General features: G+C 39.0%; 1 protein-coding gene across 50 annotated transcripts in view; it reads right to left on the bottom strand.

The window, feature by feature from the left end:
- The window catches only part of RIMS1 (regulating synaptic membrane exocytosis 1), a 538,768-nt gene extending 521,637 nt beyond the window's left edge, over window positions 1–17,131 (bottom strand). For 41 of the 50 annotated variants that reach the window (XM_058306992.2, XM_058306985.2, XM_058306986.2 and 38 more), the window contains exon 1: window positions 16,612–17,131. In XM_058306992.2, the coding sequence (XP_058162975.1) occupies window positions 16,612–16,775 (164 nt within the window). In that variant the 5' untranslated portion in view covers window positions 16,776–17,131. The remainder of the gene's footprint in view (window positions 1–16,611) is intronic. The other 9 variants (XM_058307028.2, XM_058307031.1, XM_058307012.1 and 6 more) reach the window with 3 other exon arrangements.
- Window positions 17,132–18,594: the final 1,463 nt, after the last annotated feature.

The following is an 18,594-nucleotide window of genomic DNA, read 5'->3' as shown; positions in this document are numbered from 1 at the left end:
ATCGAACTTTGTATAAGCAAGAAAAAAGCTTTAATATGTTAAGCAACTAAGATTTGGAAGTTGCTTGTGTTAATTTTTCTGACAGATACATACTTTTAATTTAATGGAGATATTTAGACAGGATTACTGAATAGGTCTTCTAAAATGTACTGTTCAACTTTCCTATATAACATGGAGTCCTCAGTGTTCAGTGCTTATAGAAGGCACACACTCCGAGGAAGAAGGTAAAGATTGTTTTGGGAACTATGACCTTAATGAGGGAGTGGAGGGGCTTTTCCTAAAGACCATAGGGCATAGTTACCCTAAAACATGTGTCATTAAATTAAAATCCCATTATTGCATATCTTCAGTAGTATTTGCAGTTCCATGTAGACTGTCTAACTTACAGAATATTGGTGAGAAGAAATCTTTTAGAGCTAAAGAGTTCATGAAAACAAACTTTTCAAATCAAATGTAGAAAAGAGAGATAAATCAGTTTGCAAGTTAAGTCACTACCCAATGAATTCTTCATTCATTGCCTCCCAGGCATTTGAAAGTGTTCTATAAATAGATTTATAATTTAAGATTTGGGTGATGTTATCAATTCTCAAGAGAAGTCTAAACTATAGATACTCTTAGACAAGGACTTAAATATTGAATTTTGTTAACAAAACTTAGGTTTATGCTCACTCTATCAGTTGACTTCATGTTTAATCTGTGACCTTTCATTTTTATGTAGTTGAGAAATACTTAACTTTTCTAAAATTTAAGTATTTTGGAAAAGTTGGAGATGCTCTTAGCTGTCAGAGCTCCCTAGAAATTGCACTCGCCTGAAGAGAGCTACTTCTCCTAAGGTCGGGTCTCATGCCTGGGGAGGTCTGAATCTGGTAAGAGGTCAAAGTAAGGATTTGATGATCAGTTTCAGAGTTTCCAGGGGATGAAGAGAGGCCTTATTATTACCCTGTAGCCCAAATCCTCCCTCTTTCCAACCTTTTGCTTCCCTACCCACACAAGTGAGGCTCCTGAAAACTCTGTCAAACTTCTTGCACAAAAGTCTCCACTTCAGAGTCTGCTTCTAGGGAACCTGCCCTGCAACTTGGGGATGGGAAACAAGTCAATCTAGTGTGGTCAGAGCTTTTCCTATCACATGGTAGGTACCAACCAGTCTGTCTCTGAAGGTAAATGATCTGAAGAAAATCACATCAGCTTTATTCTGTATCGCCAATTGCTTTCAAGTTAAAATTAACATGGGCATTTTTGGAAAGGGCAAGAAACATTAACTAACTGGATAAAAGATGTTTGCAAAACAGGGAGAGACAATTTACCTGGATGATAACAGTACTAATTTATGGAGATTTTATATAAGAATATAATATATAAGAATGTATGAATTAATTATTGATTTAGAAATATCTTTTCTTTCCTAATATGAACACTCCATATGCAGGCTTAATCTAATTCTTTCGTGTAGAAAAAGAAAAAAACTCGTACTCAGAGTTCTTTTGGTTGAAAGAAACAGAAACCTGCTCAAACTCAGATCACGATTTCATAGAAAAATCTTCAAAGAGGCCTCACAGTGATTTGGTCTGAGATATCAGGAACCGACTCTTCTCTCAATGCCTGATTTACTTTCCTGGCTGCTAAAACAAATACCACACAACTGGTTGCCAATCTCTCCTTCTCTGTTGACTAACCTTGCACAAGGCCCAAATGACTTCTTGTGTAGATAAGTAATCATCTGTTTCTCTAATAACCTCACAATCCTGATTTCCAATTTGACTATTTCAAACTTTCTCATCCTCATTTCTCCAACTCCCCTAATTTTTAGAAGGTAATCACAGAAAAAATAGAAACCAGAAGTCAGAAGTTCCCTCATCGTTCCAGTCACAAACATACATCCTTTCTCTTTTATTCAAACCATCTTTTTCACTGTATTCTTTCCATTGACTTTTTTTTAAAGATTTATTTCTCTCCCTTTCCCCCCCACCCCAGTTGTCTGTTCTCTGTGTCTATTTGCTGCATCTTCTTCTTTGTCCGCCTCTGTTGTTGTCAGCGGCATGGGAATCTGTGCTTCTTTTTGTTGTATCATCTTGTGTCAGCTCTCCGTGTGTGCGGCACCATTCCTGGGCAGGCTAAACTTTCTTTTGCGCTGGGCAGCTCTCCTTATGGGGTGCACTCCTTGTGCATGGGGTGCACTCCTTGTGCATGCGGCACCCCTACGCCAGGGACACCCTTGCATGGCACGGCACTCCTTGCTCACATCAGCACTGCGCATAGGCCAGCTCCACACGGGTCAAGGAGGCCTGGGGTTTGAACTGCGGACCTCCCATGTGGTAGACAGACGCCCTAACCACTGGGCCAAGTCCGCTTCCCTCCATTGACTTTTAAATACTCTTTGTTTTATTAAACTTATATTCCGTTTAAAAGAAATCTACACTGGATCACACATTTTCTCCATTCTCTTTCACTTCTTAGACAATATTCTGGTAAGCCTTGCGTATACTAGTTGTATTTATTTACCTTCCTCACTCTAATGACTCCAACCTAGCTTCTGGCTCCATCACTTCATAGAAAACACTTTTTCTAAAGTCATGAATTATCTCCACGTTACTAAATCCAATAGCTATTTTTCAGTTCTTATCATATTTGATGTCTCAACAAAATTATTTTTAAAAATTCAGGCATAATTTACATACAGTAAAATGCAAAGATCTTAAATTACAGTGTGATCAGTTTTGACAAATGCTTACACATGTGTAGAACACATCTTTATCAAAAATAAAGAACTTTACATCCCTCCAGAAAATTTTCTCCTGCTGCTTTCCAGTTAACTGCTCATTCCTTTCACAAGTGATTTGGCTAGCATAAACTAGCTTTGTATGTTTAGAGCTTCATATAAATGGAATCATACAGCTTGAACTTTTTGTGTCTGGCTTCTTTTACTCAGCATGATGTTTTTGAGATTGGTCTATGTTGTTCCTATATCAGCGATTTATCCTTGTTTATTGCTAAATAGTATTCCATTGTATAAGTATACCACAGTTTTAAAATTTATTCATCTGTGATCGACAGCTGGGTGGGCTATTTCTAATGTGGGGCCATTATGAATAAGGCTGCTATGAAATTCTTATACAAAAGTTTCTGTAGATATACGTTTTCATTTTTCCTTTGTAAGTATCTAGGAGTGAAATTTCTAGGTCACAGTACAGACGCACATTTACATTTTTTAAGAAAATGCCAGTTTTCCTAGGTGGTTTTACCAGATTATGCTCCCACTCACTTTATACTCACTAGCATTTGGTATGTTACATTTTAGCCATCCTAGTGAGTGTGCCTTAGCTTTCTTAAAATACTCTTGACTTTTACTTGGGAAAACAATGCTCTACTGGTTTTTAATCCTACCTCTCTGGCCATTTATTCTTTGATGTCTTTGCAGGGTCAGTATCTGCTTTTGACTTTTAAAAGCAGAGGTTCTTTAATGCTCAGTCATAGGCTTTCTTCTTCTCTAAATCTAATCACTCATCCTCATCTGTAGTTTCACTGTCACCTGTGCATATTTGACTTCACAAATTTATATTCCAGACCCATCCTCTCATCTGAGTTTCTGACCTATAGCCTATTTGATCTCATTCTTGAATTGCGAAAAGTCACCACAAAAGCCAAAATAGCCAAAATAAAACTTAGGATCGCTTTTATCCTTCCAGATACTCCCCAAACCCAATGGCACAAGCCAGAAGTCAACTCATATGCAATCCATTCAAAACAAAAATATCTGTAGCTTTTGTTCCCAAATCCTTCTCAAATCTCAACATTCTGCCAACACCACTGAGGACCATGTATCTAATCTCTCTCCCTCAGAGGCTATTCTGTTAGGACTGGCCTATACACATATAAATAGGCTTAAGCATCAAGGAGATCTTGGTTATGTCATTTAAACATTCTGTGCTTATTTATGTATCTTTCTGAAACAACTGAGTTTGCTTTTAGGACTAGATGAGATAAATGTAACTGGACAGAAATTTTAGTATAATGCTTCTGTAATTTGTTAAGCTGCCTTTTCTCTGTTATTTTATTTTTTGAAGTTGAAATAAGTTCTAAACAAACAAACAAACAAAAACAGAAAACTCTTTTGGTTTCCCTCTTTTCTTAGGATAAAGATAAAACTCTACAGCATGATCTAGAAGGAGTCACATTGTCTGGCCTCTGCCTGTCTCTCCTAATTCCTCTCAAGCCGTACTGTTCTTGCCTTTCTCCTGACTTTTTCTTCTTCCTCAGCACCCGCTTTCTTTCAGTTCTTCAGGCTCACTAGTCCTCCTCCCACCAGAGATCCTCTGTTCTTCTGCATTGCAGGTTCTTTCCTCCCTATTTGCCTAGTTAACTCCTACTTATCCTCAGATCTGAGCTCAACCATCATTGCACTTTTCGTGGGGAACACTTCTTGGCCAGCCTGTTCCTAGTCAAATTACTAGGTCTGAAATATCTTATCGAAATATCATATATTCTCATGTATTGTACTTATCATAGATTTTAATTTTACATGGGTGTTTATTTAAATATTAAATTAAATTTAAGTTATTTAAATAAAATATACCTACTCCTGCAGAAGGCAGGGGCCATACCTAGTTCAACTGACCACCATATCTTTAATTCTAGCAGACTGCTTGGCATGTCATAAGGGCCCAATCCATTTTTCTTCTATGAGTAGGGATCACTCATTTACTTTGACCCTCTGTTTACTATTTCAAATTTGGAAGAGAATCTTCTTTGGCTTTGGCCAGTCAATGAACTGCATGGCCTTAGATAAAATATCCACCCTTAGTCCAACCAGCCAAGGCCAGGGGGATAACGTGGCTGTAGGACTGCCTATTTCATGAAGGCCAAAGGAAACACAGCTGTGGGAAAGGTAATGCAACTTCTATAAATGAGACAAAATTAATCTTTAAGACTTTCTGGAAGGAATGTTTTAAGTCTTCAGGTGTATGGGTATAAGAGATTATAAGTGTAGATGTATGAGTGAGGTAAGTGGATATGTGTGGGTGAAGATATAAGTTCATGATGTATGTATACAAGCTTCAAGTTGTTTCAGCACAGTCAGTAACCAGTCTTTTTCCATCAACTAACTTTTTCCTTGGATCACTGACCAACAGTCTAGTTGAAGCCAAACTTACAAATGAAGAACAAAGGAAAGCTATTCTCCCACAGTGAATAAAAGCCAACTGAATTTTCTAAGTGAAAGCAAACAAACATGATGGTTATTTATGCATAATTCAAAAGCATAGTAGTAAAAGCTAATTGGAATCATAAATAAATTACTACATACTGAAAATTTTGTATTTTCAGACCAGTATTAAAATTAAAAATAAAATCATCACAATTAAAACTTAGTTCATCTTAAATATCATTGCAACACATACCATTGCAAAGGGAATCTTTAAAGAAAACATTTCTTAATCTCTAGCAATGATCCACTTATTTTGAATAATACTCAATATAAACAAACTCAAAATCAACAAAGTAATTAGAGGCTTTTCTGGAGTTTTCTAAAACAGGATGTAATCTTACAGAGCAGGCAAATCAAACCAGAATTTTAAAAAATTAATTGCTCCAATTTGTTGGAAGTTAAAATGGAACCATGTAGAGAAAGTGTGACAGTAGAAAAATCACTGGCCTAGGAGACAAAAGACTCAAGTCTTATTCCTTGCTTATTCCTAGAAACCTGAGTTTCTGGACTTCAAATTTCTCTTCTTAAAATTAGAGTTGGAATAAATATTTGTTGATAAATGTTTCATCTTGATTGCCAGCTCTCAACAGTTGATGGCTAGGAGCACTAAACTGAGAAAGTTTCTGAGGCATCTGCCATTTTTTACTGATGCTGCTCTAGGTACAGGAGGTTGCCAGTGTGCTGAGTATTTGCCATCCCTGTACTAGATGTTCTTTAAGCTCCCATCAATATCTCAACTCAATTCAACTGTGAGATGTCAAATACCAGTGCTTTTGTGTTCTGGGCAGAGATTGTCCAATTCAGCTCAACAAGCACTTACTGAGTCCCTATTATGTATAAGTCACAGGCTGGGCAATGGAACAACAAACATGATTAATGTCAGATAACTGCCTTAAGGTAGTTTAAGTATAGAGGATGACATAGCCAAAGGTTTTTTTTTAATATTAAAAATATAATCAATACAATGTGATTGCTTTATGATCATAAGCATCTAATCTACTTCTAAATACAAATCAGAAAACATATTAAGTTTCCCACTGTTACTGAAGTTATTGATGTTTCAATACAGAAGAAATATTAAGCATGGCTGCCCAAAGGGTTGCTATTTAAAATGCTTTATTTATGCTCTCCCACATTGGCATTTAAACACCTTAACAATGATGCCATTCAAAAATCCATGAATGATAAATCAAGAGCCCAAGAGACCATCAGAAAATTATATTTCAATTTCGCCTTGTAATGTATCATATGCAATATATTCTCCTCATATGTTCTTTTTTACCTAGTTCTCTCAATAGCCAAAAATACTCAGCTGATTCTTATTTTCATGTTTATGAGGATAGAATTTCCTTGGTAAGAGTATCAGTCCCACTCCATCCACCCACTCACCCCCTATTGATCTAGCCAGGACCTTAGGTAACTCCTCCAGTTGACATCTTCTGAATCTGTTCATTCATTCATACTCAGGGTTTTTAAAAAAATGGGCACCTATTATGTGTAAGGCATTGTGCTTACATGATCCTGTTCTCAGGAATTTATGTTATAATGAGGGAAGACTGTGGGAAAAGGTTATGAGGAAGATGTTCACAGACAACAAATACTAATAATAACATTGATCTGGGAAGTCTGGGAAGATGTACCAGATGAGGTGTCACCTGAGCTAATTTTAAAGGCCAGATAAATATTAGTTAGGTTTAAAAGGAGAGGCTGACTGGAAAAAGCAGGGGTGGAGTCACCAAGTTGTGAAGAAGCAATAACTTCAGAACTAGTTTAGTAAGGCTCTGGCAGTGAGGTGTGCCTGGATCGCTTGAAGAAGAGCTTAGCAGGGCCCAGACTATGAAGTTTTAACTTTACTCTGATAGCAATGTTGTTTCAGTGAAGAGACATGATCAGATGAATTTTAGAAAGATGACTCTGACAGCAGTGTGGAGAAGAAATGGAGGGAGGGCTAATCATTGGCAGGAAGCTATTTCAAGCACCCAGGTGAGTAGTGATGAGCCTACATTAAGGTAATAGCAATGAAATTGGAAAATAAGGGAGAAATTCAAAGGTTTCTAAGAAGATTGACTCTGTCGGATTTTCTAATCGATTGAATGGGAAGTTGCAATGGTGATGCAATCCACAAAGATGGAGTATAGAGGAAGCAGAGAGTTTAGGGAAAAAGTCAAGAAATTCATGTTGGGTCATTTTAAGTTTGCAGTGTCTATAGGGCCAACCAGGTAGAGGCATTTAACAGGTTGTTAGGTACATGAATCCAGAATTTGGTAGAAAAGTCTTATGTAAAAATATTTTGGGGAAATTCATTGATGTATAAGTGTGGCTGATAACATGAGTATGTTTGAGATTAACCAGAAAGCACTAATAAAATGGGAGTAGAAGGAAAAGAATAGGATCCCTGAGAAGGCCAACATTAGACATTCACAAGAGGAATGAATAGGACCATCTAGATCAGTAGAAGGAATATCAGGAGGAAATAGAATTATAGAAATGAAGACAAGAAAGAACTTCAAAAATATTTTGTATTGCTAAGTATTTAGTCTCCTTAAAGTATATGTCTCATCTTTTGTACAACTTGCACTACCTTCCAAAAAAAGGCAGGTGCTTCTTGTGGATTAGGACTATGTTTTTTACTGTACGTGGCCATCCTAGAGCCTTTAACCATGCTGCATAAATGACAGGCAGGAACTAAAAACCACTTGACTGATCAATCTTAATTCTACCTCATAGTGACTATTACAGTTTATGCCTCGAAGTTTTAAATACAGTGAACTCTCTTTCTAAAGTCTATGTCTGAAATAAGATTCAGACCATAATATTTTACAGACTAATATCAAGTTTTATTACAGGTTGCTACGTATTAGGTGCTACATTTGGTCTAGGGTACATGGACATCTTTAAACTGAAATAGCCAGCTTAATTATAAGAAGACTTCACTATATTTTTCTGAATTATTTTGTTCTGAAAATTATCAAGATGATCATGAAGAGTATAAAAGGAGAGTCTTTTTTTTTTTTACAAGTTTTGCTCTTAATATCCAAAAATAAACAAGCCAGCTCATTTCAATATCCCTTTATTTCAAATACTAGGATGTAAGATATAGCCATTTTATCCCAGGAAAAAAAAAAGGGTTATAAAATAAGACTTAAGCTTCAATATATTACAATACAGTGATAAATGAAGAAAATAAATCTCCTAAGCTATGTGAAATATAAAAGGAAAAGCCATTTGGTTACTTTACTTTTGTTTTCATCTCTTTCTACTCTTTCTACCAATATACTAAGTAATCTTTCTGATATGGATAGAACTCCTAAATTTGGATATATACTGTCCTATATTTAAAGAAAGTTGATAAACTGATTTAAACATACCTTAGATATTTCACATGCCATCTGCCTAATTTTTCCAAAATGAAAACCACACAAATTAAAGTGAAAAGAGCTATCCACCCTAATAAATAATTATTATGTTTGTTAATAATGCTTTGAGAACAAAAATATAAGTTGAAAATATAAAGCCTAGGAAACTTTATCAGTAACTACTACCAAACTAGTTTCCATTTGTGAATATGTATATTATGCATGAGAATCCATTAAAAGAAACTAAAGAATGTAAGACATTTATATGACATACAGCTACTGTAATTGGTTTACAATTCACATAGTAAATATAATAGCATCTTTCTGACAATAATTACCTGTTATAATGAGAAGGAATATGAAAAATATACTAAATAATATGTAAATTGTTAGTAAAGTATTGTATTCTATATTACATAAAGAAATCCATTTAGTTCATTGTGTTTCTCTAAAATAGCTAATATTATAATTAAGTGCATTAATTACTTACAGAGTGCATGAAATTACCTTATATACCATTAACTTATTTTATTATCTAAACTTTAGAGGAATTATCAAACTATTACATTCTAAAAACTAATATTACATTCTCATATCAAAGATGTCTTCTCTAAACTGCAGGTTGCTCTTTTTCAATGCCCAAAGGAGGATTCCCATAGAGTCCTGTACATTACAGTTACAATTCAGATACTTTTAATTTTTTTTTTTTTTTGGAATTTTAAATTCAACTTTTCCAAAAGAGACCACTTTCCACCAGTGCTCCATAAAATGTAGCATTTCATCCTCAGTAACAATGATTTTGAAGATTCGATAACCACAACTTGCCTGCAATACTTATTGCTAGGATATACTTCATGATTGCCGATTGTTTGCTTTTCTCAAATGTTAAATGAATAATTTGGGGTTGGGGAAGCAAGAAAAATAAAGGGGAAGAATATATAAGTTATTGTCCAGACAACACAAAACTGAGAGAAAGTGGTACTAGTTGTAATCATAGTAACAAAAGAAGCATAAACAGGTACAGTACTGGGCAAGCCAACATGTATGGTCACCTCTTAAAATAATTCTCTTTTGTATTTAAATAGACATTCATGTGCATGGGAAGTTTTCATAAGATAGCAACAGAGAGAGGAAAATCTAAAGTCAATTCTGTAGTATGCCCCTGTCTTGCCATTCACAAATAGCTGGCCCAGATAAAATTAAGTGTACATAAGACTAATGTAAGAGTATGAGAATACACATGCAGAAAACCTACACCATCCCGTACAGAAGCTTTAAAAAACCTTAACACATACAGCTTATTATATTCCTCAATAGTAAACTGACATGAAAGAGAAACAACTACATGGTACTTAACAAGTACATGGCCCCTTATTCAGCTAATGCTGAAAATGAATAATTTATTAATTCCAGTGACACTAAAATCATCAGACTGTTTCTCCAAATTTTTTTCTGTTAAACAATGGGGAAATCAACCTAACGCTAGTTTCTCTTATTCTGAAACAGGGTTACCTTTCACCAGTTTTAAACTTTATCATTTTTCCCACATTGCTCTTTGTGGTAATATCGTCGGTCATTTAATGAGAAAGAAGGAAGAATACAGAGAATGAACATGTAAACTCAGCTCAAGCCCTGGATTCTTATTCTTCCTTAAACCTCTTACCATGGAAGGTCTAATTTTCATACAAGTATTTAAAGCCCTGGCCACAGTGCACCATTAGTGTGATATGATGATGGAGCCTTATACAAGTTCTCATTTCCATAGGACACCCAGTAGCTATGACAAACAAAGAAAAGATGATTGTAAGATTCTTCTAGTGTTTTCAAGAGTACAGGTAATAATGGCATCTTTCTTTGGTACAGCAATTTGCAGCTTAAAGGTGCCTCCACTCTCTTGCCAAAGTCTCATAGCAGGCATTATAAATTCTACTTTGCACATGAAGAAACTGAGATTTGGATGAGTTAATAAATTGCTTATATTCAAACCTATAGAAAGTGGTAATATTAAGACCAGAATCAAGTCCACCACTCTTTCCCTCCATGACAGGTTTAAAGTAGGGACGAAGCAAAAGTTAGGCTGTTATCCAAGAAGCCCAAGGTCTGTTCCAATTCTAACACATGAAATGACCTTATTGTTCAGTTTAACATCATATGATACTTTGTTAGAAATACCCTACCTAATAAATACAATCTAGAACCATAGGAGGGAGAAGTGATAACCTGGTGGTGGAGGAGAACAGTAGGAAAATGCTAATGTATTAGGGAACAGCATGAGCAAAAGAGCAGCTAGATCATAAAAGTCCCAGGCACATCCAGGGTAAGTGAGTCACATGCAGTTAGAAGTGGTAAGCAAAAACAGTACTCAGAAAAGGGTAAAATAATGCCACTAACCAAAGTTCTTCTCTTCTTCCTTGTGGGTTTTGAAAACCAGGATCAAAGATCCTGAGCAAAGCATCAGAAAGGTGCCTACCTAACTGTGGTGTTTTACTAATATTAGAAAAATCACAGAAAACTGACAAGATAGACTTCTCCTCAAGTAAGAGAGCATGGAACAGAGGAAGATATTTAAAATGCCCAGTCCAATGCCTGATGTATAGTAGGTACTCAATAAACATTAGTCTCCTTCACCAATAGATGAGGGAAACAAACCATACCATCCAAAGCTTGAGGAATTTTTTAAAAGGCTTAAAAGAACCCTAATGATGTGGGGTCAATATATATGGGTCCTGGATTCTGTTACTCTAAGTGCCATGGAGACTGACTTCAACTCTCATGGTTAAACTTCATTCATATGAAAAATATCCAACTTACATCATGGAACCAAATATAAAAAGTTATTTAAAAATATGAAAAGTATATGAAGATAAGTGAAATGCAATCCAATGGACTTTGTTTATAATCCATGGTGTAGCCACCTCATTGCTCTGCTTATTAAAGGTGTGGAAAAATAGTATTATTTCAGAATTTATATTTACTTATCTTTTCAGGAAGCTAACTGCACTGGTCTGACATAAATTGTTCTCCCCATTTAACAAATTAAGCACATACCTCCCCCAAGGTGTTATATTTTTATTATTTGAGCCAGCTGTAGCATATATAATTCATACTAGATCTATAAGCTACTTCTAATTTACAAGTCTATTATTTACATGGTACCTTCTTCACTTCAGGTTAAGAAGGAATGCATATAAGTTAAAAGAAAAGTCAAACATGGTTGAAAAAAATGTGAAACTAGTGGTTACGGCTCATGTCCTCCTGATAACTCACAGCATCTTTCATTTTTCAGGTTTGTCTTTTCTACATTTCTTCCATGAGCATTTGGGAACTCAGTTGTGGGTATGCACATTAACTAAGATACGTTGCTATTAAAAGTGAAGAATTCCAATAGAGTCCAGGATTAACTGTCCCTTATTTTGACCCTATCTATTAATGGTGTAAAGACTACTAGATCATGGGTGAAAAAGCAAGTTTTTTCCCCAGTCTTTTCCACTTTATACAGCATCATGAAACAAGTAGACACCTGTTCACATCTATCCCCCCTCTCTCTCCACTACCTGCCTTTCCCCTTTCCCTTCTCACCCATCCTGAGTCAGCAAAATGACAGAATCTTTTTGGACATAAGACTTGAAAATCTTTGCAAACTTCAATGAAAATATGATACCTGTACATGTGGTAAGTCTATGCCTACCGCATACCAATTTCCCCAGAACACTTTTCCTTCTTTTATCAGTTGCTAAATGGGGTCTTTCATAATGAGTCTTATGGATACATTTTAGACCACAATACTCTTCTTGGTTGGTGGGAGGAAGAGTTGAAGTTAGGAGTTCCCCTATTCATCCAACTTTTTGTCTCTTCTCTCAAGTGGAGATTTTCAAATGATTGAAAAGTGAATACTACGCTTACTGTTATGGCGAGCTTGAGAAGTCCAAAGTCAATACTCTCACAAATCAATTGACGTCATGGGTTTCAGAATTCAGATGGAAAATGAAAGGTCACATAACCCCAATCGAATTTACTTGCCCATGTTTGCACAGATAGTAAGTGACAGAACTAGAATTAGAACCCAGCAATGCCTGACTCCAGAGTTAATGGTCTTTCCACTATACCATAAAGCTGTTTATTATCTTTGAACTGGAGACAATTCCCTTTTTCTCCATCCACAGAATGTTCTATCATGAGTATCTGTAAAGCTCTGGACCCTTTTATAAAAATCAGCAGCTGATTCTCTGAATCAGCCTAACCGCTTGCCAAACCACTTCTCGAAAATGAGTAAAGACCAGAAATTCACTTAAGGAAGATGTAGATGAAATGGAAGCTTCTTCTTGGTAGAAAGAATATAGTATATGGGCAGATATTTGGACTTAGAATAAAAGGTATAGAATCAAGTTCTCATTGGGCCATGTTATATGAATCCATTTAGGAAATTATTGAAATTCTACAAGTCTAAGATGAGATTTTGAGTATTATAGTACCTGACTTAACCTATACTTACTTATATGTGTGTATGTGAAACATTAGCATGGTTCGACTATTTAAGAATAGATCAAATAATTTCTTAGAATTAATGATTGGCATGAAGTAAATGTTCAATAAATGTTAATTATTTTTATTAATATCTATATGGCTCTCAGCTCATATCCTCAAACCATCCTTTCAACGCTCTACTTCAATTTTTCCTCTTCTTTTACTCCTTTCTCTATGAAGCCTTAATAAAAAAGAAATATTTTAGATCTAATGAGTTCTTCTCTGATATAGACCTCAGAAAATGCAGTTCCCAACACATATAATATATTGATTCATGGTGTCTGGTGACAGTTTAAGAGCATTCATTGAGGAAGTTATGTTTAGGAAAGCCTCCAGAACACATACACACACATACACACATACACCAAAAAACTTTCTGAGATTGAAAAAAAAGGGTCTTATTTGTAGACAGTTAAATCAGTCATTAAAAATAATTTGTAGGAGTCAACTATTTCTACTTAGATGAAAATGGTGTTTAAAACATGTGTTTTTGCCAGTAAAAATGTATTCTTTTTATGACAAGTACTTTATATTCTTGAAGAAAGTTTTTCTAAAATCTTGTGATGAAAGTAGCCTGTTTACTTTTTCCCACTGACATTTATTTAAAGACATTACCAAAACATAATTCAAGTAGTAATTTACAATCAAGGCTGATAAAGCTATATAAACATCTTTTAACTGATATTTTGTAATACTGCTTTGGCATTTTCACTCACCAGTTTTCTATTTTCTATTAACACCTACTTTTATACATTGTAAAGTGAGACCAGGCACAATAGGTAGCCCAAAGTGATGGCTCTGCAGTGATGACAAAAGTGAATTTAAAGTCTAATTGCTCCATTATCAGAACTTTCATTTTGTAGAGTCTCTTGTGAAAATAATATTTTCAGATATGTGATATGATGGAGCAAGCATTACTGCAAAAATGTCTATCTGATTTATCAAATGTTAAAGTCCTGTGAAAAGTGTGCATTTCCCAACTTATTTTTATGCAAAGTTTAGAAAGTTCCACCACCTATACATACATGTCATTAGGTGCCCACATATATGTGTCATTTGAATAAGCCTCATCGTCCCCATATTTTAGGAAATAAAGTGCCCTCTGACAAAATGTACAGCACTGCTCCACTAACTGTGGGCAATATCACATGCTGACGTGGCTGCAAACTCACCAATCTGCCAATGCTCAAAAGGCCAAGGCATTAGCAAAGAGGCTGACTGTTAAAGTTAATGCAGAGACTGAAATTATAGAGGGCTGTTGTATAACTACATCACTACTAGACTATTTTATGAATCCTTGCAATAGGGAACAATATTTACAAGCAAGTGGAAAGCAGTCACAGGAACGGCAGTGGAATAGATGTTTTACACATGAACAGTTGGATGGTCCTCCTAATTTTTTATTTGCCCACATAAATTCTTATAATCTTATCATTGTTGTCCTTAGGAAATTAGCAGGTTTGGGATTCTGTCCTAAAACTCACCCTCTCCCACTTAAAATCACTCACTCTCCACCATCCCTGAAACAGCCAATGAAGAGTCGTGATGGCCACTACTTGCACTGTGCCTTCCCCTTCCTATCCGGACACTGTCAAGCAGTAGCTGATATTTTCCAGTGGCTGCTGGAGGCCTCCATCTACCAGCTATCTGCAGCAAACACCAAAAGGAACAGCAGCAAACCGTAAATCCTGACCAGCAGAAAAGTGTCCAGACAGGTGGGAAAAACTGCAACCAGTCAGGACAGACAGACTGACAACCAGACAGACAAACAGCAGCACCATCAGACACCATCCATTACTTCCAGTCTCAGAAGAGGGGAAGCCTGCAGCACCAGGGACGTCTTTGTTCCTCTAGGGACAGGCAGCAGATTAACAAGAGTTCTGCCTCCCTCAAACCGACAGGTTAAAGTTTTTTTTGTTGTTGTTTGTTTGTTTTTGGTTTGTTTGTTTTTTGATGAGGAGCAGGGACTTCAGAAACCTGCTGCTTTTAGTAGAACCAGACCAGCTCTGGCCTTTGAAGGTAATGGTTCCTTTCTGAGTCTACAATGTAAGGGCAGGAATGTCTAGAATTCCACTCTTTTTCTGTGACCTGCCACACACATCCTCCTCCCCCAGTGGTGGCACTGACACTGGTCGGGGACCCATCAGCCTCCTTCTATTCCTTTCCTGTTAGACATTGCTGCACTGAGGGGAAGCAGAAGAAACCTTCCATGACAGCATCTTCTCTTGAGGAGGTAATCTTAGGGGTGGGGGAGAGGCTGTGCTAGGTGTGCTCTGCACCTGGGTGTCACCCCTGTTCCTCCCTGTCCCTTCTTTACTATCAGCTAACTCCAGATGCAACAGGTTCCTTTTGGCTCTTCATACCAATCCCTTGTCCCCAAATATACCTTCTGGCCTACGTGCAGGACACCAAGGAATTATTTCCAGTTAGGGTCTCTAAATTCCCCTACACCAGAGTTGAAAACTTTCCTGAATATATGAAGACCTCCCAAGGAAAGGCAGGTTGAAATCCCCTCCAGCTTCCCTCCATGGTTGATGGTAAAGAGCAGGAAGCCCACTCTCAATGAGAGCACCTTCTAAGCAGTTTTGGCTGAGGCTAAGGCAAGCAGCAGCACTATCAGTGTCACACACTCTTGCACCACCAGCAATGAGCTCCATCTCCCTAACCCCAGGAAAATGTGGCACCAGACAGGGAGCCCTTGAAGGGCTGATGGGCTCTAAATAAGGGGAGGCTGCAATTATTCAGTCCCCTATTGTACTGCTTCCACGAGGAACTGAGCCGGCCTCAGAGGTCTCCAGGAAACCAGTAAAGAGGAACCTCTATTTTTAATCAGGCCAGAGTCCCCATCAGCTTCTCCCTTTATTCCAAACTTTGCATTGCCAATGCATTCCATATGAGTGAGAAAATTTATCTTTACACAGGTATTCTGTGTGGAAGACTGCAAATAGAAGGTAAAAGAAAAAGCGGGGGAGGCAGGTTACCAAAGATGGCAACTGCCCAAAAAAAGACCCAACCTTGTTCTGCGAGATGAATGAGTACCAAAATGAACACTAAAAATAGGCATTTTTATTATATAAATGTTGGCACCCTTGATTGGGGTAATCCCAACCTGCTAAACAACTCCAACAAGAGAAAAGGAGCTGCTCTTAGCATCTCTTCATCCCACCTCCCCTTCTACTCATCCCCTGCCCCCTAAGCTGCTCTCAGCCCAGGGCCCTTCCACTTGGGTGGGATCAGCTCTCCTCAGCTTCTGCACATCCCACCACCAGGGTGGCCCGTGTCCACCCAATCTTCCTATGCACCCGATTTCAAGCCATCTTCTCCCGGCTCTGTGCCATTCCCTTCTTCCTCAGGACCAACCTCCTCCCCACTCAAGCCCTGCGCCCCTGGCCCCAAGGCGGGTGCCTCCGCCCGCACCCAGCACCCTCGCCCGCCCCTCCCCCACACTCAGCCGAGAGGATTGGGTGAGTGAGTGGTGAATGGACGGATGGAGGCACGGAGGCACGGATGGCGCGGCTGGGGGTGGCTTACTTGAGCATGGCTTCTTCTTTTTCCTCCTCTTCCTTCTGCCGGTCCATCACTGCCATGATAATGTTCCTCTCCTCCTCGGTCAGGTGGCTCAGGTCCGGCAGCTCTTGCATCGGGGGAGGCACCGTGGGTGGGCGAGGACCGCGGGGCCCCACGGCCGAGGACATTTTCGTGGCCTGCCCGCCCCCTCCTCTTGCTCTCTCTCCCTCTCACCTTTCGGATTCACGCCCAGCAGCTGCGCCCCTGCTTCCCCCTCACAGCGGAGCCCTCCCGGCGGCGGCAGGGGGAGGAGGAGCCGCGGCCGCAGCAGCAGCAGAGCCGGAGAGAGAGAACCCAGCTTTCATGGTTGTTTGCGTCCACCCAGCCCCGGATGCTGCCTTTGTTTTGGTCGCCCTAGCGAGGCTCGGGGCCGCCCGGCCGCCTCCCGCAGCCCAGCCTCGGCCGGCGGGGGCGGGCGGGCGCGGCGAGGGGGCGAGGGCTCGCGCCGGGCTCCGCCGAGCGGGGCGCCGCGGGCCGGGCGCGCGGGGCGGGGGCGGGGCTGGGGCTCGGGCGGCCGCGGGCGCCGCCGCTGCTGCTCCCAGGCTCGGCTGCCTCCAGTTTGGGGCTGCGGGAGGGAGAGCGAGAGTTTGGGTGTCAGTTAGGCGGAGTCTCCGATGTTTCGCTCCCGGGTGATGCTGCTGCTGCTCTCGCAGACAGAGCCGCCAGCCACTCAGTCCCGGAGCCGCTCCGCCCACGGGCGCCCACCCGCCCACTCCCCAGGTCCGCGCCACGCGTGCCCCAGCCGCTCCCTCCACGCTCGCCAGTGTGCTCGCTACATCGCTTTATCCCCAGGTACCCCTCACCCGTGAGTCATCCTCCCTCTCCAGGTCCCTAGTCTGTGTCATCCTACCCAACCCTGTTTTTCCATGGGTTGCATGGAATCATCATCATCCTCGCTACCATCTTCATCATCGAGCATTAATATTATTTGAGCATCCACAATGTCCTGAACAGCAGCTGGAACACCCTCTGGATACATTTCTTTTTCCCCTGCCACCATATCTTTCCCGTGAACTACTCAAATGTTCCCAGCTACAACACTGTAATTTTTTAGATAATTTTGATGCATACACACACACATACACATGCACCTCCAACAGTCTGAATTTTCTGGGTACATTGTACTCTTCAATCCAGTGTCTTTTTTAGCTCGCCCTCACTAGGAATGTTCTGCAATGTATCCTGTTCTCCTCCAAGATACCCCAGCACAGTAACTCTTTAATTTGTCACAACCGTACTTCTCTGCAGCCTACAAATGGATTATCTGCTCTAATTCCTTTAATGGTGCTCACTATCATCGTGTACTCATGTCTTAATCTCTGGCTCATACTTCTCAAGAAACACTGATCCCAGGTAAGAAAAACACCTGGCCATATCTTACTGTATTTAAGGAGCTTGTGATCAGCACCTGGTCCAATGATAGGCATTAAGGATGCCCTCCTGTTGCTGAGAAAGGCAACAACAAATACACAATCCTTTCCAAAACATGTAAGTTGTCCTTGGAAACTTGGAGACTGAATTTTGGTGATATAAAAGAATCAATACTGAGAGGATCCAAGTTTGAACAACAATTTCCTACTGAATATCTAACTTAGCAAAGGTGAGGAGAGAATTGACAGTTTCTCTCCTGAGAAATTCTTTCTAAACTTTCAAGAAGGAATGAGCTCTTATATATTTTCTTCCCAAGCCTGCCTTTTTTCAAGGAAGAAGATGATATTTATGGATACAAAAATTCCTAATATCTTCAAGATGAAAAAAAAAACAACAACAAAAGTTTAGTTGATTTCCTATCAAATGGAGGAATTGCTTCAATATGGATACATGTGTTTGAATACCCTTAGTAACTATTTGGGACAGCTAATACGCCATCTTCAGTCTTCTCCAGAGTACAGCTTCCCCATTTTTCCAACCAGTAATTGTGTAACATGACCTAAAGTTCTGATCATT

Source organism: Dasypus novemcinctus, chromosome 11 (assembly GCF_030445035.2).
Source record: "Dasypus novemcinctus isolate mDasNov1 chromosome 11, mDasNov1.1.hap2, whole genome shotgun sequence".
Classification (NCBI taxonomy): Eukaryota; Metazoa; Chordata; class Mammalia; order Cingulata; family Dasypodidae; genus Dasypus; species Dasypus novemcinctus.
Note: the sequence above shows the minus strand (reverse complement) of the source record. Positions and strands in the feature narration are given on the sequence as shown.